Source organism: Anabas testudineus, chromosome 23 (genome assembly GCF_900324465.2).
Source record: "Anabas testudineus chromosome 23, fAnaTes1.2, whole genome shotgun sequence".
NCBI classification, from domain to species: domain Eukaryota; kingdom Metazoa; phylum Chordata; class Actinopteri; order Anabantiformes; family Anabantidae; genus Anabas; species Anabas testudineus.
In genome coordinates this window covers 8,321,432-8,343,936 of record NC_046631.1, presented here as the reverse complement: position 1 = coordinate 8,343,936, position 22,505 = coordinate 8,321,432, and the positions used below count along the sequence as shown (strand labels likewise).

The window sequence follows — 22,505 nt, the reverse complement described above, 5'->3', positions numbered from 1 at the left end:
CTCTGTAATATCAGTGTCAGTTTCAAACAAGTGATGTTAATGTTGCACCACTATCACATTAATAATTGCTCTAACATATCTCAGTCTTTGCATTTGACTTCGATAGCTGTAATACTCCTTCAGCACTAAAGTCATTTTCTCTTTCTCAATTTTTCTTATTGTCATTTTTCTTTTTCTCTTCCTATACTCTGTCAAGCTAAAATACAGGCTTATCATATACGGCATTTTTGTATGTACTTATGTCTCTGTATCTCTGTCCAACCAATCACAGTTTGCATTCATTTATCTAGATATTACCAGTTCCAGTACGTTTTATGCGTTTTAAACTGGTTAATATTTTGGATGTGCCTGTACTGTATATGTACATGTAAACTGTGTGCAAGAGATCCCAGTTTGTTTTGTATTCAGAAGCGCTTTTGCCCGTAAACATACACTCTTTCACTCTTTCAGCTCCTTTTCTCTCTTCCTCCACACACTCATAAACATCGATCCTTCGTCCCTGAAGTGGAATGGGGGCAGTAAAGTCATCTGTGCCAGTGGCCACAGGCAAATGCCTTCTTCTAGTTCATTAGAGAAGGTCTGTCTATACAATCAATAGAAAACCTCTAGAGGTAAACTGTGACGTTCGCGGCAGTCCCTATAAATCAGTAAACTCCACTGTGTTCTTAAAAGTGTCATTACTATCATTACTATGATTGTTAGTATGGACACATCGTACATGGTTGCTTCTTAAATGTTCCTGTGGCGTAGCACTCTGCTGTACATGAACAGATTGAGAATGCTTTTATGAAGATGTATTCTTCAGTTACACAGTCACACCTTGATAAACAGTTGTCAAACACATGTAGAAGCTTATTAGGATAATACAAAAAAGTTCAAGAAGTCATAAGTAAACACGCAGTATGGCTGATAAAACTTGCAAGTCATGCTGCAAAGCTTTTGTCTTCTGAATCCTTTGTATTCCTAAGACGTCTTTGGTGCTGTCAAATGAATAACCTTTTCAGAAGGAAAAGCTAATTGGCAGATCCACTGAGTGTTTTTTTTTTCCTTCTTCTTTTCTCTCTCACATTAATTCTGCACGGCAACTACCTGTCGCTGTGTTCACAGTCATCCGTTACTTTCAGTGTGCTCATTACTGTGGTATGCCACACTAATGCTAATTAAACTGCAGTGCCACAATTAACATGCTACCAAGGCCTCTTTCTGTTGGTTGAGGCAATCACTAGCCTCCCCCTGGACATAGCTTCCCTCGGAGAGGGAAGGGCATCGTTGACAACAAAATAAAATTGTGTTCCCTATTGTGGAGAGAGAGATTTAACAATAGGCTAGACACCTTCAGGAAGACATAAATTGTGAGTAAATAGTAGTATTAATTAGTAACTAACTATTCTGAGATTCCATCTGATATGTAAAAATGTACTATACAGTGGCAAGAAAAAGTGTGTGATGTAAAATGTTGTGGTTTTCAGGATTAATTTGTCATAAAGCTGCTGTATATATCTGTGGATCAGACCTGCACTTTGTTCATTGTTGTGTTTTTAATGATTTTTAAACATTGACAAAAAAGTTCTGAACTAGGCTTTAGAGTATTTCTTCAACACAAGTCATTTAAGTTTTAGTCACTATGAGTCAGTATAGAAATCACATGCTTTATCCTTTAAACAGACTTGATCAACTCTCAAATTGAAACTTTTTCTATCATCTTGAGATCCTAGCTCCAAGGCACTTGCTCTGGTGTTTGTTCTCAGGGGAGAGTGACCATCTCTTGAGTATGGGTGACTAGTTCCACCCTCCTTACCCCTACCCTCCACCTCTTCCTGAATGCTAAGGGAAGTTGAGGGAAGGGAACAAGACCAAGAAGTGACAGGGGCATCAGGATGGAACGGAGTACTGCACCTCCCAGTTTCCTCTCAACTGTCACCAACATAGTGTGAAGGCACACAAACCAAGCTAGCTAACTTCAACACACAACCGCAAGCACATAGACAACAGCTGGATGTCCACTTTTAAGTCAGGACCATTGCTCACTGTCACCTATTGTCACCCCCCTTACACACAGTGACTCTGGGAAATAGACAAGCATACACAAACACACACTCCCAGTAGGGAAGGTGTTTTGCTTTTGTCCAGCAGAGCATGAACCAGACACAGGGAGTGACATGAGACAGAGGATGAATGAGGGATGTGGTGACAGTAAAAGGAAGTAAAGATATATGGTAATGAATTCCAAATGATGGGATGGGTGAATGGGACACTAGATAAAGAGAGGTTAGTTAAATTCAACAGCATAAATTGAACTCAAAAAGGAGGTACTCTAGTTGAGTATATGAGGGAGGGTAAACACATGAACACACGCAGTTCAAATTGACTATGGCGGAGAGCACCTCTGGGAGAGAGTGCTCACACAGGTCACCTCACATGTCCCATAGTGGTTGCTATGACAACATCAGCACACCAAGCATTAAATAACCATGTTATATAATTCAGCAGTAATCCCCACTGATAATTGTATTAATGTCAGATAGTGTTGACACGCCATGATAATAGAATAGCATCATGATGTCGCTATCAAAGATTCTGAACACTGTATCATGCAGTGGGTTGACTCTAAAACTCTGTCATGTATGTGTTTGCTTTATGACCATTTGTAATTTCTTTATAGCTTTCCATACGATAGAAATGAATGTATGTAGAGACATCTAAATAGAAAATGAGTATATAAATATATATATGTAAGTGACAAACTGCTGTGAATAAACACACCATATAGCCACAGGCTGGGCTGCCTGGATCAATAGTCTCATATGCTGCTGTCTACAGCTGCACACATCCAGAATGAAAACAAAATATATGAAAGGTAAAAACCAAGTGCACTACTGAGACACAATTGCAAAACAGCTCCCCAGTGTCCTGCACTATTACCCACATGGGCAAAACATTATCGAATAGGGAACTTTCACAAATACCTTTGGGATTACGAGAGATACAGCGCAATGATAAGCTATTGTTCCCATATGTCAGTGCTTGGGCTTTTATTTTGTGAATGTGAGGTCAGATTGTGTTTGATGTGGTTATTTTGACAAATGAGCTGCTGGGAAATACTCCGCTATTAGCTTTAAGATTCTTTGGCTGTATTCTCAAATCTAAGTAGTGCAGTACAGTTTACTTCATGTAAGAAATAATGCACACAAAAGGAGTAGTGTGGTGAGGTGGATGTTTAAAAATAACATTTTTAACGACAGTTTGCTGTCTTTGTCACTACTATCACATTATATTTGAGCATTATTTGTGGAATCTGTTTATCTCATGAAATGGAATTATTCCATAATTCAGGTAATAAATAAATAAAAACAAATTATGTAATTGAAATCTGCTTTGTAATCACTCTCTTTAACCATCCTACTTCTGCACACACCAACACACCTCACAGCCAGACAGATAAAGCTGTTTAATGTAGAGAACCTGGCCTAATGGTATCTTCAGGGGCAGCAGTGGCATCACATACACTAGATAAACAACCTAATAAGGCTGCCACACCACCGCATCATTAGATAGGGGATTGTTTGTGTGTTTGCGTTTGTGAGAGAGAGATAAAGAGAGATGAAGAAAGTTGGTGGCACAGCTTTTGACAGCTGATAAAATTGCATGGTGGAGTGTGAGGCACCACGTCTCGACCAAGAGAAGCAGCTGCTGCTTGTTTGCCCAGGGGGCTGGATTGATGCTGCTGATGACCATCTATCCTTGTGTGTTTGTGTGTGATAGAGAAATAAAAAATGTATGGAGGTCGTTGAAAATAAATGCTAGTAGCCTTCATTTTAGTCACATTTTAGTCATTGATGTTTTTTTTTTTTTTATTTAAGTGATAGTTTTATCTCCCATGGCTTTATACCTCTGCACACTCTCAGCAGCAGTGTTACTATGTAATTTTCCGCTCAGTCGGTGTTCTTGCACTGGTAGTACGTAAATGGGATGGCTCGCAGATTTCTAAACCGGGGGGCAGCCACTCTGCAATTTCTATGTCTTTGGATATGGGCTTAAATGAGAGACGCAGGTGTGTGTGTGTGTCTGTGTGTGAGTGTCAGTGTCTGTGTGTGTGTGTGTGTGTGTGTGTGTGTGTGTGTGTTTTTCCACAAACGGGAGTAACAGGGTCATGGCCAGTGGGCCAGGTAATGACTCTCCATGCGGATTTCTGCTCCGTGGAACACTACTCTTAATGATAGCACAGGGAGGCACACTGACTGTCCTGTATCTGCGTGTGTGTGTGTGTGTGTGGCTGTGTTAGGCCATGTGGTCACATGTATGCATGAGGGATGTAGCCAGGCTGGATGTAGATGTGTCATTTGAATGAATCTCTGCAACACAGCTCCTGGTCTTCAGACTATTGGTATGTACTGGACTGCATATATGTCCTGATGCATTTATAGTATTGTAATTAGGTGCCTATTTATTGTGATGTGTTTTACCACACAAATTACTGTGAGGCTGGATTGCAACAATTACTTTAAAAACTGTTACTGATGCAGGAGTTTGTTTTTGTGTGTGTGTGTGTGTGTGTGTGTGTGTGTGTGCCCTCCACTGCCCAGGGCTGTGTCTGGAAAGGCATCCAGCATTAAACTTGTGCCCAATAAATGTAGGTTCACACACACATGCTTGGATTCTCCAGTGACATGAACATTTGATGGAGCTGAGGATGGCTGGATCTCAGCTTTATGAGAATGTAATAGCTTTCATTTCCCAGCCTTCTTAACTTTCTCCATGCCTCACATTAGATATGCATTACACCTGCAGTCTCACATGGCCAGATACATCTGCACCTTCACTTTGGTATATTCCTGCTACGCTCCCCTGAGACCTGCAACTGAGCCCCACTGATACTTAGCTTGAAGACTGAGTTTGAACCACAACGGATCAAGCCTGGAATTATACTTTGTCCCAGTGCCTTGACTATACCACAGTATTGTGTGTTTCATACTGACTTATAACATTGTGGGGGGTTTTTGCCATGATATTATGTTGTATTGTGTGATAAACTTCATAGCACTAGCTGATGTTCCTCTGTTTACATGTTTCTATTATTCTGTTTTTCCAGTTGTACATTGTGTTCCTACTTGAATTCACAACACAAATGGTGAATCAAAGAATGAGAAAGTTACAGGTTACTTCTGATGATGAACATATGCATGTTCACATCACTCAGTGTTAATCGTCATATTTGGTTGTGTACATGCTGCACAGAATAATAGGATCATCATGTATTCTAAACATTGTAGTCAATTAGATCATAAAAACATCAAAGTGGTAAATATATGTGATTAAATATGTTATCTACAAGACTACTTAATTTTGAATGGCTGTGACAGCCTCATCAGCAACAATTGCAGAGGCTAGAAATCCTTCTCTGCCCTCTCCTCAGTCTTACTCTAATTGTATCACCTTATCAAAGGCTCGGAGAAACAAGGGTGCAGATTAGTTTCCATTCAGTGCCAATCTAATCCTTTCAGCTCGCTCTCTCATAATGTGTCATTGCCAGTCAGACAAACAGCTCTCCATAACAGCAGTGTTTACTAACCAAATGAATAGATGTTGGACATCTAATTCTCCACAAAAAAAAAAGATCCCAGTCAGGCTTTTTATGAACGTTATTTGAAATCTAAATCGCTTTGATTTCTGGTGTTCTGGTCTATTCTTTGATTACAAAGTTTACAAAGGGTTGGATTGTTTCATATTGTTACAAACGAGGCAATCATTTTTCTTTCAAGGTCTGCCTGGATAGTAATTGAAAACAATTATCCAGTGCTTGGCTCTGATAATGCCCACCTCTTACATCAGCTAAATCATGTACAGCATTGTCTTCAGTATCTTTTCACTGAATGTCCAGATCAGCCAAACACAGCTGCATCATGTAAATTCCCCTTTGCAATGATGTACACCTGTAAGTTGGCTTTATTTACAGTACAGATTACTTTTTAATCAATATTTGGAAGCTCAATATGTGGAAGCTCAATATGATTCACTGTTTTGTTTTAGATGTAAAATTACGTGATAATATAATGTATTAGACACCACAATAGATGCACACAGTAGGAAGTTAATCAGTGAGTTCTTCTGAGATTGATGTCCTTAGTTGCACTTAAGTGACAGTTTTTTGGTACAAGAAAATGTCCATGCCCCTTGCACATTTGCATAACAAGCCAAACAAATTGGCCCCTGTCCACTTTTTAGAGCACAGTGATATACCCTCTCTAATGGTAATGCATTAATAGGCTCCACTCCAGTTATGCCAGGTTCAGCTGTGACACTAATCAACTCATGCTGCCTCATTATGTTTTGTTGGCTTGTAAGATACATTGTAAAAACCTGCAGGTGATAAAACATGTGGGCTTAAAATTTTTGCAGAAGTAATTATTTAATGTAAACATAGTATAATGTGACTTTCTCACATAAAATCTAACCTTAAATTTATATTGTCCACAAGGGTGGGCAGTTGAGAAATGATGATGTTCATGTCTGAGGAATTTAGCTTAATACCTTTTCTACTTTTATATTGTAGCACTTTAGTGAGTTTCCTGAGGGCAACTGTTTGTCTTACCAATTTCTTATGTGTTTAATTGTTTTTATCAGGGTCTATTATTTTGCCCATTGCATTTTTTAAAGTAATGTCTTATTATGATTATGACCACATAATCACTACCTTCATAAATCAGTAAAATGTAAGGCAGCTGTTTAAGGATAATCAAGAGAACAGTATCTCAATGCGTCTTTACTTTGTGTATGTGTGCATTTGTGAGTGTAAGGGGGCAAATGGTATAAACGTCTATTCATGCATGTATTATTCATTCAGTGATCCACTTACAGAATGTGTTCCAGTAAACCCTAATAATGTAACACTGTCTTTTTGGCATGGGATTTGAGGGTTTTCTACCAAAAACAACACTGTGTGGTACTGTCAAGGAACAGGAACAGGAGAGGAACATCATTATACAACCACTCGACAATACAAGACAAGCTAATACAAAAAAAATGTCCTGCTGAACAAATTTTTATGCTGTTATTCTTCTCAGGAAAAGGAAAGCAAGCTAAGTCTATATGTTCGTAGGTGAAAGTGTGCATTAGTTGGTTTTCTATGTGGGTTGTTTGCCTGGAGGTTCTTGTGTGATGTGGTCTTATTAAATACTTGGACTGGAGTAGGATGAACAGACAGGAGTTATAGTGAAGCACAAAACATATCAAAGAGATTAAAACCCTTCTCAAACCAGCTTAGCAGGGAAAGCTTCAGAGAAAGCCAACAATGGTTGAATTCCTTTAAATCTTGCTTCTCTTTTGCTTTCTTTTCCACTCTCTCTCTCATGCACTCTTTACCCCTCCTCCTGTTCTCTCCCTCTCTCAACCAGATTATTTCTTTTCTTGTTCTTTATGTCTGTCTTTTCGCAGCATGTTAGGCCGCTTAACTTGACAATACTCATGTCAGGTCAAAACCCACCCTACCTCAATCTCTCCAATTCCAGATAAAAAAACTTTGTGCTGCATAAGGTATTACTGTATCTTAAACGTTAACCACCTTGACAGTCTTCCATTTGTTCATTATGACCTCTTCCTTTCTTTTCATTCTTTCATTTCTCTTAAGGAGTTTTAGGACACTCTCTGGATTTGCCAGGTTGTTAATTGTGCTGCACGTTTTTGTCTAAATCAATATGGGATTAAACTTTAATGCATTTATGAGGGAATTAAGTGTGTGCGTGTGTGTGTGTTGGTAGAGAGGGTACAGAAAGTTGAAGTTTTATATAGTTTTATATCAGAGATTTCATTCTCCTAGTCTCTCAGAATTTCTCATCACACAGAATTTCTCCAAGTTTCTCTGTGTTTTGTCTGCTTCTTGGGCGAACTTAGAAACCTATTTACATGTTCCTACTATGAGGAATTAGGAATTAGGTTTAGGAAAAGTTCTCCCAACTTCCCCAAATCACTGTAATGGAACATCAGTTCTGGTATTAAAAGGGGAGAGGAATCCATTCCTGCAGCCTACCAACATCTATACCGCCGTCTGTACCTGGCATTGTCCATGAATGCCAGCCATTAATACAGCTTTTCAAAGATGAGGCCTACTTCTTTCCCAACGGACCAGCTCCACTTCCACACATAGAGCAACCATTGTTTTAAATGCAGCTGCCCCTCCCCCTGGAGACTGGGTTTCTTTTCACTGCCCACTGTAGCTAGTGCAGTGCCAGAGACGAAAAATGATGAATGCATCTAACTCTGTCAGAGAGCGGCGAGACATTCTTCTTCTCCCAGGTGCCAACAGGTGTATAGTGTAAACCCTGATCAGGTTACTATGTGTGTATGTGTGCTCACATGCATGTATGTTTATTTATCATCTGTGAATAACGCCCTCTGTTATTTTTTTCTTCTTCCAGGTGCACCAGAAAGGAGAAATGTGAACGTTCATCAGAGCCCCGGCGCTTTGCATCAGACATCAAGCAGTGTGTGCGTCTCAGTGTCCACCCAAATAACATCTCAGTGTCCCAGTTTAGTGTTACGGTGAGTGGATAGAAACATACTATTCATACAGAATAAAAAAGAAACAATGACCTGTTTTCTTCTAAACCTTTTGTAAAGGTTCATAAAAAGGGTGAGAATAGATGTACATAGATGGCCATATCATAAATTACACCTACCTTATCATCATTCAACCTGCAATACCACTGCAGCTTTCCTTTTCACGTGTTCTGAAATTAATTATTACACTTCTTTGTTCTTTTTGGGAGATAAAATGTCAAATTTTAATTACAAGTGAGTCAGTACAATTTTTCTCTCAATAAGGAAGCATTTGTTTTAGTCCAACCATATTGCACTGAACAGTGAGGACTGCTGAATGTGTTGCAAGTGAGAAATCTTGTCTGGCAGATTGACAATATTACACACTCAAGCATAATTTGTAATGCAATGTAATTATGCTCTAGATACTGATTAGTAGCTAGTGTTAACTGTATAATCCTGCTTTACATCATTTTACAGCCTGCCAATATGAATCCTTGAAATCCTGACCTCCCAACTCATAGTCCCGTCCAGTGAAATACCCCCCAACAAATGTCAACAGTCATTAACAGCACACAGTTTAGCTCAGCTGTGTTTTTTGTGATAGCTGGCAGTTAAATTCAGCACATTTCCCTTGGACATTTCATTCTAAAACAGCTGCCAGGCTTAAACAGTATGAATTGTTGTTGATTGTTCAAGTGTATTGATTAGTGTTGAAGGAGCTATGGTCCACTATGACAAAAATCTGTATCTGCAGAAACTGGAGAGCTCCAAACACTTGTTGGGTGGTTGTTTCACTCCACCTTTCAGCAGCAGTACACAGAATATGTGTCATCTCTGTTTAATTATTCAAGTTAGATAATTAATCGAGCTAGAGGCTGTTTTCTCATGTTATACTCTTGCAGTGCATCTGATTTAATCTACACCAGTGCTATTAAAGTATAATTTTTATCTGGGACAGGAATAGGCTGGGTCTAATGTTAAGTAGCTGTGTGGTGTGGGCCCACATGTATAAATCGATGTGTGTATATATAAGATTGCGTGAATGCATCATGTTGTTCTACTGTATTTTTCAAGGCTTACCGTTATTCTTGATGAAAAGATTAAATATTAAAAACCTATTTTAAAGGTTGTAATGCTGAATGTTATGAAAATCCCATTGACCTTAACCACCTTAAGTGATGCCACAATTCATTTCCCATTTCCTGTTTAATAGTGATTTGGAATTGGTTTTGATTCTCAGAGACCAACTGCATAAATATCCAATATGATTTTCTAAGGTCAAGCCTTGAATGACTATTCTCCATCTGTGTTGCTCAGAGGGTCACACAAGAGGTTGATTTTCTGAGGTACACCTCTCCATCACTCTAATGATATTCATGGTGTGTGTGATGTTGGTCAAGCCTGAGCCTTTAGAAAGTGTTTAACCTTTTCCCAGCGAGCAGCCTTTACTCAAAGGCTATGCCACACATCTCCCATCTAACTGATTGCAGGGCAGAGGCTTCTGTTAGACAGGCAAGGGCTCCTCCTTGACCTTTGTGTTATTATATATTTGTTTGGAAAGATAAGCCAAGCCATTTTTGAGAAAAAATGACACTTCAACGCTGAAATCTGGCCCATTGAGGGGAAGAAAGCTATTATTTTAATTCCTTTACTTTTAAATCTCTCTTTGGTTTATCAACATTTCCATAGACTAGCAAATGTATTTGCTATGTATATGTATTCAAATGTATTTGCTAGTATTTGTAAATGAACTTTATACAGTATATGTACAATAAAAACAGTACAATGTAAGCCATCTCATAACAATTACATAATACTTTTGCAGTACTTGTAGATGAAATTGTATGTACCCAGTGCATTTGGTGATGTGAGTATGACTTGTTTTTGAGCTTAGAAAAGTAAAAAGAGAATTAAAAAATCATTTTACTACAAAAATGGTTGCAGAAGAAAGGCACATTACACCATGAGAACAGTCCATCACATACCCTCAGCATTAGGCAGGATGTTTTAAAACCTACAGGAGGACTTTTGTGTGTGTATGTGTGTGTCAGATGTTTCCGTCAACACCCTGCTATGTCCAAGCTTGGCCTTGAATCCTCTAAGGTTGCTTTCACACCTACAGGATTTAGTTCGATTAAATCGCACTCAAGTTCGTTTTCCCTCTTGGTTCGGTTCGTTTTGTCTGGTGTGAACACGGTAATCGCACTCGAGTGCGCAGCAAAACAACCGCACCGAGACCCCCAAAACGAGGTGGTCTCGATCCGCATCATCTAGCGAACTCTGGTGCGGTCCTCCTGGTGGGAACGCGTACCGAACCAAAACGGGACCAAACGCTATGAATCTCGTGTTTTGAGGACTTTGGGTAGTGTGTAGATTCCAATTTCTTTCGTTTGTCCAACAAAAACATGCAGCCTGATTAATGGAGGACAAATGTGGAGACGTGAGGAGGTGAAGTGTCTCACAGACACAGGTCTGAAGACTCTGCAAGCGATGTAACGTAATAAACAATAATGAACGGGATGATCGATCTGCATTAACATTTATAGTTAAAAATAATCTCCCTACTGTCACACAAACGTACAGTAGAACAACACTTTATCTTCTTCCTATTATTATGTATTTACTTATTATTTCCAGCGGCAGAAACAATCTGACCAATAAGAGGAGAGGACGTTCTCACGTAGTTTGAAGTGACGTGTTTTGGTTCGTTTGGATTTTTACTCAGTGTGAAACGAAACCGAACCGAAGAGAAACTGATACAATGTTACAAACTCATTAACTGATTCGGATCAAAGCAAACGAATTAAGGTGGGAAAGCGACCTAAATGTAATTGAGGTTCTGGCTGCATTCCCTCCTTAAAAGGGTAGGTAAATAAATGCAAGAGATGAAGAGAGAGAATTTGAGTGGAAAGAAAAGTGAATGTTCGGAGGTGATTATTTTACATCACGGATACCAAAGTGGACACAAAGTATGAATTAGCCTTCAGAGATAGAAGCGTGGTCATGCATTCTCCATCTTGTGTGTGGAAGCGGTGTGTCTGTTCACACCTATGTCATTGTCTTTTCCTTAAACAGATACAAATAAACAGCAGATTAGCCCTTCTCTGCTGTTCAGGCAGCCTTCAGCATCCCATCACAAGTGTACTATGGGTTGCCCTTCAAATCAGGCCCACTGCAGACAATCTTTACTTTTATCTATTATTTTTCCACCTGCCTCTCAAGTCTTTTTTTTTTTTCTTCAAACGCAAGGACGTTTTTTTTTTAATTCTTTCTTACTTTTTACCCTCCTGACCTACCTGAAGCCAGGTTTTGCTGAGGTGCACTGAGCGCTTCCTTACATAGTTTTTACAAATAAAGTGGGGAAAATTTTGTTTTCCTCCCCTGTCCAGCATTCCCTGTCTATTATTCACTGCCTCATTTGTTCACCTCAGACTTCCTGCTAGTCCCTCTTCTTGACCATAGTTTCTTTTCATCATGCACTAAGCTTCAGCCATCATCATTCACTTAGTTTGTCCAATCTTTTCTGACTCCTTATCCTTCCTCTTGCCTTGCCATTCCGATTTTATAATTTGTTTCACTTTCTCTGGTATTTTTTTTCTTCACTGAGCCCTGAGAGCTAAGACATTAAGGAATGTGAAATCCATACAGCTCATTGATGCAACAAGACATTATGAGAGGTGAGCGGCCTGGTAATAGTGCTTGAGGCCATCAGATATGGGCTGTTAAAATGACTTTGTATTCAGTTTTAAGCCTTTCTTTATTGCAAAATTTTCGTGTTGCTTGGACATCTAGAGGGGATCCACATCCTATGCGTATTTTAGTCCACTAGTGCCTGGGTCTAAATATATGCACTTTGTCATGCTTCATCAAGGTTGTTTAATTTTTTTATTGTGTCATGTTTTAAAAGTGAATCTACTAAAACAAAATCTTCACTATCTCAGTTATCAGTAGCTTATTTTTCATAGAGATAATGTCAGATTAATATTTAATTTAACATACAGAATTCTGACCAGTGTTAACACAGCCTGCTTTTCTGTCTTTGCTTTTCTGCAGTTGGTGTTGGAAGCCCATAACGTCCCAGAACTTTCTGCAGGTGTCAACTGCACCTTTGAAGACCTGGCTGAAATGAATGGCTTGGTGGAAGGAAACCGTATTAAGTGTTCCTCGCCTGCTGAAAAGGAGATGCCACGCATTATCGTTGACAAAGGTAAGAACGGAGCCTTACCTTGTCAACCTTTTCCTGGCAGCTAAAAGCCAAATTATATCAAGAAATGTACTATTGCCTATTGGTCAGCAGTAGATGTCATAGAGGGTAATTGATGTTTGCTTTGAGAACATATTTAGTAACTTTTGTAACTTCTCTATTTATGATATTAAAAAAAAGTTAAATGTAATTTCCAGAATCCACAAATTATCCAAGTTAGTGCACCTGTAAAATACATACATCATCGGTCAAGGAACCAAACATTCATCTGGATCTTTCATTTAGGAGTAGGCTAGTCCTAGGGCTATAAGTGTTTTCTCATTGCCATTGGTAACTCAGCAGACCTTAGAGCACTGCCCTAGGACATATTTAGTAATTGATTGACATTAGTTATAAGACTGTTGGGGGATTTCTTTTTACCTCATTCCTTCAATATAGATATGCTCTAGGGGGAATGATGAGATCCCAGTTAACCACAGTTCAAAAGTGTTCATACTATATTTCTCTAATTTAGAGTCTGATGAATACACAGTCACTGTTCCATTGCCTTCAAGATGCAAACAACTATAACATTTCTGACAATCATTCCACAAGTAAAGAAAGGAAACTATTTTATTTGTCTTTCAAATTCCCCTGCTCTTCTCCTCCCCTGCCTGTGCTCGGCTAAGCCCAGTTTAATTGAACCAAGACCCCATCTGGGAAGGCCTGTCCCCAGGCAGGCAATCCTTCATCACCAACACTGAAAGTGTCCTCATGTAGATAATGAAGATGCCACCCTTCTGTACTCCCATGAAAAGCAAAATGAATAATGAATGAAATGAAAAACAATGGTGAACTATCAGTGATGCTCAAAGTTTACACACACGCCACTACATACATACACTGATGGGTTTTACATTTAAGGTGAAATGTGTAAGACCTCAGCTGTAGACATGCACAAATATTCACATTTTGATCCTTTCATTAATTCAACCATTTAAACAGAAACCTCATACACACATCAAGAAAATACACAACACAACTGACGTTTCTTTTTTTACAGTCACATTCCCAAATACAGGTTATATCCATTTATTCCACTGAATAAATGGATATAACCTGTATTGAGGAAGAGGAATATATTCTACATTTTTGCCTATATTTAGATATTTCATGTACCATTTGTACTAGTACTCATTAGTCTAAGCTTGGCTGAAAGAGAGAAAAGAAAGGAAAGGGACTGATGGACGGATAGCAGACTTCAAGGTAACATTTAGGTGGCCTAATTAGGACAGATCTGTTGTCAGAGGTGCTTTAGTGTGATTGATGAATGATTTCTTCTTTGTTAGAAAGATGGAGAGAGATGCGGGGTAGAAGAGTTGCAGTGTGGCAGCAAGAGACTTATGTGTAGAGACTGAGTGGGAATGAGAGAGAGAGAGAAGTACAGAGATAGAGAAGAGAGTGCAGTTAGATGTGTGGATGTGCTGTTGAATTAAACATGAACGCCTTCATTAGGGCCAGACAAAAGGACACACCAAATACAGATGAGGCACAGGCTGACATACACACACAAATACACACAGTTTCTGTTTCATCTTCTTCCACTTTACCTTGTCAGAGACACTCTCTAAGGCTAGGGAATATTTTCCATCCCAAGGGAAATGCATGTGCACAACTTGTATTGTCTCTTGTAAGGTAAAAGGGATAGAGGGACTTAATCCATCCAATAAAACCTGTCTGCTTTCCCTCTCTGATAAGATTCTGCCTTTGCTACTGCAACAGACAGAGCACCTGTGGCTTAAATCAGTGCTGTCATCGTTTTAGAAAAATCAAAGGTGACTAGACATTAAAGCAATGTGAACAAATGAATAAAATAATTATTTAGACAGAGCTTCCTAAAAAGCGTCTACACTGTATTCATGCTAGAAAATTGGGTACCATGCTACCATTACCATTGTAATAGTGTTTTATTTGTCCTACTGTCCATAAATGCATTTTAAAATAAAGGCAAATTTGTTTTGATATGCTAACCTTACCTTATTTAATTAGAATACAAACCATTGTGACTGCCTCTGTGTACCACACTGTTAATTTTTACCCTGATCTTTGCTTTCTAGGTGATCACCAGATTGTGCAGCTCTATCTCAAGTCTAAGGAGACAGGCCTGGCATTCGCAAATACTAGTTTTGTTTTCTACAACTGTAGTGTGCACAAATCGTGAGTTGATGTCTGCTTATATATTTACTCATTTAATTCTGAATTAAAATTTAAGTAAGAATTGCACTAGATGGGTGAAATGTGTAATGGAACATTTGGTACTCTTGCAGATACCTTGTCATAATTGTAATCCCTTCATAATGATGAGTGTTACTTGACTTCGACCTCAAAGTATTAAAGTTTAGGTGAAATCCATAACCGTCTCCCCTCTCTTATGTTCTCCATTCAGGTGCCTGTCATGTGTAAGCAGTCCCTACCAGTGCCATTGGTGCAAATACAGACATGACTGTACCCACGACCCCCGCACATGTTCTTTCCAGGAGGGACGAGTCAAGAAACCTGAGGTGAGCACCCACCCACCTAAGAAAGATTTGTCTTGGTTATGGTTTGGTTTTTCTAGTTTTTACATTACATCCAGTTATTTAGTCATCAAATACCAGGATAGTAAATTGAATTCTTTGAGCTGTTCTAGGGAGGCCCAAAATGTCTAGCAGTACCACTGCCTGTTGGTAGGGTAGGTTCAAATAGAGTCAAGCTGTGGCTGTATAAAATGATGTCCAAGAACCTCCATAGCTTTAATGCTGACCAGCTCCAGTTGGCCATTTATAGTAGACCAGCTAAGGAATACATGGTGAAATAAATTGAGGGGAAATGTTTGGCTACGTGAGACTAATAGCTATAATTCTAGGTTTTGCATGCAAAAAGAGTTATGTTAAAAGGACTGAGACACCTTTCAGCTGTAGTGCTTCCATCTGGCACAAGTCTCTTGGCATGACTTGATCTTGACTGCACATCAAAGGGCAGTGGAAGCTAATAAAACTGAGCCATTTCCTCCTGCCCATCCCTATTCCCTGCAACAGCTTAGTCTGTGTGAATTATCAATAGTATTGGCAACCAGTTCTATTCCCGTCGAAGCAGAGCCCACTGTAATTAGGCTGCTCTGCTGCAGAGGACAAGCCACTCACTGGATGGGGTACATTCAGTCAATGCCCTCAACCCATCCTCTCTCCATCCTATGTAAGGAGTCTGACTTTGATTTAGAGACACTTCCACAGTGGGGGCTTCAGGAAAGTTCAAGGAGCTATAGGATGATTTCAGTATATGCCTATGTATATGTATAATCTCTGGTGTTTATTTGGTTCAATATATTTTGACGTTTAAGTACACATGTGTGTTTTAGTTTTTTTGTTTTTTGCCTGCCTGTATCTTGCCAATTCATGATCGTTTTCAGGGGACAGTTTAACAGAGAGTTAGTGGCCTGTTAATCCTAGCCTGAGGTGAGCTATGATGAAGATCACTAGTGCTCATGTCTGGGTTGGCAGACGCTGCATGATGGGCAGGGACAAGCTCAGACAGATTGCCTCCTTTGATGAGCAGTCTGCTCTCAATTGTGTTTTTCCACCCATGTTTCCCCCGAGCCATTCAACCTGCATAGACGATATTATTTTCTTTTTCTCTGTTTCCATTATCCTTTTGAACCTTCTGCTTAGTCAGGCCCAAGCCTGAGTCTTTGCAGGTTTACTTTTCCAATTAACTCAGACGCTGGTGGTCAATATTGGCTGAAGATAATAATGCGTGAATCCTCTCCTATTGTGGTGCTGACTAAAAGAAAACCATAAATAAAGCAAGAGGGATTTCGTATTAGCACATTAATGACATCCATTTTTTGACATGTTGTTTCAGAAAAAGCAGGTGTTTTGCAGGCCTAATGACTTATAATTTGTTTTTAATTAACCCCTCAAATTCAAGGTCGTGTATTTGCAGCCAGATGTTTGGTTGCTGTTTAGAATTAATCGTTTAGACACACACACACACACAGTCTTAAGAACATGCAGACACACCCACAGTCATTTCCAAATTTCATGAAAGCCAACCTAGCTGCATGAAGTGGGATGGTCTCTTTCTTCTGCAGATGATTTTTTTTTTTTTTTTGTTTACTATTACAATTAATGGACTTCAGGCAACGATCTGAATAATCCCTTAACATTATGCTAATGATTGAGGCCAGGCAAATCTTCCTACTGGTTGAGCATGTTGTTAGTATGCAGGGCAAGACAGAGTTAAAGCCAGGCCTGAGCGTACAGTGTGCGCCTTTTTATTCATGCCAGCAATGATATGGCCAACCGGATCAGACGTTTCCTCTTGGCACATTAACCAAGGCCATGTCTCAAGGACTTCTGATGAGCCTCACTGACAAATAACTTGCATGCAGCTTCATTTGGATACACTGAATAAGTATCCAGAAGAGATTCCTGACCACTGCTGTTGCATCGATTATAATGGCAATAGATTGTTGTTTACCTGATAAACAGTGTTTTTCTGTATAATGGCACATTTCCAAGTATCGCTAAAGCATACACATAGTCACAGCTGAAGTAAATAAGGACACTGAGGAAAACTTTCTGGTATTTATTTGTTTAAAACCTCCTCTTATACACCATTTTTTAAAGTTTATTAGCAACATTTTAGATGCACTAATTTCTGGTTTCACCTAAAAATAAAGTGGTTTTAAAAATCGAGCTAAACTAAAGACATTTAAGTATTTGTTGCCCCATCAACCTTAAGTTTAGCAAGTAGAATGTCATCATAACCATGAAATGATGATGGATAAAACCAATACAACAACCACAATAATCAGTCATCTCTTAAGTTTGAGAAAAGAAGCAGTGGAGAGTATGTGGAAAAAAAGAAACTTTACAGTAAGGAATGAACAGCAGGATAGGAACAAGGTAAGGATCAGCAGGGAAGGAGGGAGGGTGAAAAGAGAGCAGGAGAGTGTCTTTGCCCAAGGCTCTGTAGGAGATGATAAAACAGAGGCCAGTTAAGGGGAACTCTTGGTAACCATGAGGTGTGTGTATGTGTATGAAAACTTAAAATCCTCTTCATCTTCACACCTTACACTGCTATAATTATGGGCCTCTCTCAGTCTTTCGCCCTCACCCTCCCTCCTCCCTTGCTTCAAACTATGCCAAGGGCTTTTACATTCACAGTTCCCACTCCGCTTCCTACTCTCTGTCACTCTGCTCATTGCCACCCTTCACACCTCCCACCAGCCTCTAATTATCAGATCTAAGTAGGTCCCTGAGAAGAAAAGAAGTAAGGAAAGAGAGGAGGGAGGGGAGAATCAGGGAAAGGGAGTTTGTAAGAGAAATGACAAGGGTCAGTGAGTTAGATGGGATGAACAACAAGGACTTGGTTTAGTGAGAGATAAATGAGGGAGGGATAAAGCATGAGCATGACAGAGAATCAGAAATGCAGTCAGAGAAAACAATGAGTCACTGATGGAGAGAGGAATAATAAAGGATAATTATATATTGAAAAAAGAGGCGCCAACTTGGCTTTCAAAAGTCTGCGCCTATTATGTGGTTATGATGAGTCATGCTATTGACAGGTACTTTTCTCTCTAGTGCTTTAGTGCAAGCCTGTGGTTACATGACTGTAGGACTGTTACTGAAGTTTATATCTTCACTCCCAACAACACAAATACAAAAACATGTCTGCTTCCAGCCAGGCATATTACTGTAATATCTGTTTCACCCACAGAACACAAATAGTTTTGGTTAATTTTGTCTACCTAAAAGATTTGTGCTTCTGCAACAATAAAATAGGTTTAAATGTAAAAGTGTTTAAGATGCACTCATCAATAGAAATATATTTTTAAAAAAAAGCACGCACTCATGTTACACTCAATCATCCACTTAACATGCTCTCAATAATTTTCAAAGCAAGGCTCAATGAAAACTGTTTACAATTTGGTTTGTAACTTGTATTTATTACCCAGGACTCTAGTTTGTAGAAACCATTTTGCATTTTATAGTCCTATCCTACCATATTCTACCATATCTCACTGCTCCATAAAATTAATCATTGCCTTCCTTCTGCTTCTGCTAGAAGTCTAGCAGTAGTTTGCCTAACATAGTAAAAAGTTGTAAATTAAAATTTTTTTTGTCTGTATGATGGTATATTGAATTGATTTTTTTTTTTTTTTTGGGTGGTGGGGGTTATGTAGTGTGAGATTTGTATACATTTTAGCTGTGTAGTAATTTGCATTTGTGCTTCTCGTTATTTATCACACCTCAGTTATTGGGGGTTGAGTTGGAGCAGAGCAGCAATAAACATTGACACTGACATTAGATCAGCTTAACGTCGACATAAATCTTAACAGGCGACATTGAGCATCGCTGCCAACACAACTAACATCAGTACCCACTTGGATATACATGTGTTTGTCCAAACCACTGACAGCCCACTTGGCCTCAGGGACTGCTGGCAGTGATTGTGGTATGTTATGAGTATGTATGTACTATGTGTATACATACAAACAGGAAAAATAAGAGAAAAGACCAGACTAACAGCAGTGGACACCATGTTTGTTTCTTTCACAAAACACTAAAATTGTGAAATTAAGATTACACTGATTTAAAGCAAGCATTAGGAATTATAGGTTATACTGCTATTGAGGGTGGGGGTAGACAATCCATAGTAGTAGGAGAAGCTTGTTCAGAATTACAGGCCAGATTACTCTTGTTTATGTGTTTAAATAAATCTGTGTGTGTAAGATATTATACCTGAGAGTACATGGATAGGTATCTTGAGCATAATCATTAAAAAAAGTAGGCCGATGTCAGTGTAAAGAGAATTGTGGAAGGTGATAGTGTATAGTGTGTGGTGTGTGTAGCTTGAATTTGCATTTAATTTTACATCTCCATGACATGTTATCATGAAGGTAGATGATGGAAGAGATGCTGTCTTGATTTGTTGGGCTTGTGGTTGTTTATCTTTGCCATTTAGCCTACTGTAATGCAGAATGTGCAGGCATATGCTTACATGTCACTGTGTTTACCATGAATCTGTTGTTATGCTGTGAGTTTGTAGAGTTTTTTTACCATTTTAGAAACTACCTAAATATTATTTTTGTCTGTCTGTCTGGGTGTGTGGGTGGGTGCTGCATACACCTCATCACCCCATCGCCCATATGCCACTATCAGTGCAGATCTGTGTCTTCAACATTCAGCTTACGTTGTGCTCTAGTGCTTCCTGTGCCTTTATTTCTACAAACCAGATCAAATTTATTGTCCCTATTGTTCAAGTGGATTAACTGGAAGAGATGTGATTAAAAATGGATTGCATCTCTCTTTGCACTCCCACTCATTTTCATTCTCCAAATACAGCCCTTCATTCTTAGGAAAATGAGATTTGGAAGAGCAAACAGCAACTGCAGCAACTCTTCCTTCCTCTTCTTCACCACTTCTCCACTGAACTCACTCACCCTGTGTGTCATTTATCTATAATGACTTTGTGAATAGTGTCACAGAGCGTTCCCCTCTCTCACCACGCAGCCATCCAGTCAGTCACTCAGCCTAACCCAATCAAGTGGCTTTTAATGAATTTCAAACAAGCGTTATCACCCAGTTCAACGTGCGCTATGCTTCGCTCCCCCTAGCTCCATCCATGGAGGGGGGGGGCTCACCTTATCTGCTCGCCTTCTTTTCACCCTTTGCTTCTGCCTCTTTGACATGCTAAAGCTCCTCCTGTCGCTTATGTTTAATGGTATTTTTTGCCTCTTTCACTCACTCTGTTCTTTTGTTGTTCCCCTCTCTCATTTAGCCTATTTTGCTCTCTCTCTATCCACCACTCCTCAGCAAAAACATGAAAGAGTTGGCAAAGTACTTAGGGAAGTGCTGTTCTCTATTTACTATCTTTACCCTCCTTTACCTCCCTCCTCACCTTTCACTTCTTCTTGTCAGTCACTTTCCCGCTCTTGCTACTGCTTTTTTTTCCACAGTTGTCCTGTTTGTCCTCTGTTTGCCTTTCCATTTCTGTGTCCATCTCTTCCATTCCCTCCTCCTGTCCTTCTCCTCTTTCCTCTCCTGTGATAGTCATAGGTGCTCTATATTTAGCCAGCTACTCACACCTGAATTGATTGGCTTTTCATTTTAGATGCCCAATTGCTATGTGACTCATCTTTGTCTTGTTCTCTTGTCTATCATTCAGTCTTGCAAAATTACTACGCAGGCAGAAATCAACCTTATTTCGATCCCCCAGTGAGATTTCTTTTCATGAACAAAAAAATACAAACTGATTTTTCATATCATCTCAGTGTAAGTGTCTGTTTCATTGCATCATTAATGTTCCCCTCGTGTGGATAAGGATGGTGGAGTACCCACTGAGCTGGTCCTTCACTCATATTGGATATGAGCAGGTCCTAGAACTGTCGAACTGGGAGACTCAGTTTAGCTTAACCCAGGAAATATCACAAATAAAAGCACCGAAACACTGAAAACAGTACATACTGAAGTGCCTATGTCATTAAATTAAACAAATGTTCATAAACGTACTGTTGGGTGATCTGCCACTTAATTGAATAAATGGAGAGTGTTGATGGCTCTGTGAGTTTACATTGTATGCCAGTCAGGTTTTAGGAGTACTGCTGGTTCAATTAGCTAGTTCATAATATATTTAACAAATTGAAAAAAAGATCGATGTGGATTTAATGTCAAAAATATATAGGCATTAACAGTGGTATGTTAAAAAACAGTTTTAAAGATAGATTTATATAAAGATTTATATATTGAGATCTGCTGAGACCATGTAGTTAATCACTTTCTTGTCTCCTTGTTTGTCTTTAAGGGGTGTCCCCAGTTACTGCCTGCTGATAAGATTCTAGTTCCAGTCAACGTGGTCAAACCCATCACACTGCGGGCAAAGAACCTGCCCCAGCCCCAGTCTGGTCAAAGGGGCTACGAGTGTCTGCTAACCATCCAGGGAAATGAGCACAGAGTTCCTGCCCTGCGCTTCAACAGTTCATCCGTGCAGTGTCAAAACACATCGGTGAGGAGTGTGTGTGTGTGTGTGTGTGTGTGTGTATATCTGTGTGTGCTTTTTATAGTACGTCAGCTTCGGTGGCATGTCATTACTGACTACCATCCACCCACACACCAACACAATCTCTATAAAGATGCCCAGTTTCTATAAAGTTGTCTTATAAAAGTGAACATAATCTTTTTTTCTAACTCCCTCACACACAGCCACATGCACAGACACTGATTCAAGCTGAGGGATTTTTGCTCTTTCAGCTAGACAGTGAGTAGATGAGACAAGAGCCTGACTTTGTCTCTGCGATCACACTCCATTCACTGACTGAATAATGCATTGACAGCAATGAAAGACTAGCATGAAAAAGGCTCTGTGCTGGTCTTGATGCTAATCATCTGTTGATACAATAACATCTCATCTTCCTGTCTGTCTTCATCAACCTGAGTGTATGTGTCAGTGTCTATGTGTAGAGATGTCTGTGGGATTTCTGTGTATAATCACTGTACAATCCAAATATTGTACTTTGATTGAGCAGTGAAGGAGGGAAACTGTAATGTAGCAGAAAATTACGATTCTAGCACCAACCCTCCATGCTGTTAGTGTTACAAAACCAAATGAAAAGTAATCTAATCTTTGAAAGCTCTCTGGTGTGTTTGTGCGTGCTTGTGAAAGACAGTATGTGTGTGCAAGAGAGAGTTCATGTGTGTGTTCACTGTGTGTACAGGTGTACAACCACCTGTGGATGATGTGCTTT

The 22,505-nt window shown here is 39.4% G+C and overlaps 1 protein-coding gene across 6 annotated transcripts in view; it reads left to right on the top strand.

Annotated features, from left to right (window-relative positions):
• The window catches only part of plxna4 (plexin A4), a 197,698-nt gene that overhangs the window by 128,896 nt on the left and 46,297 nt on the right, over positions 1-22,505 (top strand). For all 6 annotated transcript variants that reach the window (XM_026362620.1, XM_026362615.1, XM_026362618.1 and 3 more), the window contains exons 6-10: positions 8,412-8,535; positions 12,589-12,742; positions 14,836-14,935; positions 15,165-15,279; positions 21,566-21,766. In XM_026362620.1, coding sequence (XP_026218405.1) covers positions 8,412-8,535; positions 12,589-12,742; positions 14,836-14,935; positions 15,165-15,279; positions 21,566-21,766 — 694 coding nt within the window. The remainder of the gene's footprint in view (positions 1-8,411; positions 8,536-12,588; positions 12,743-14,835; positions 14,936-15,164; positions 15,280-21,565; positions 21,767-22,505) is intronic.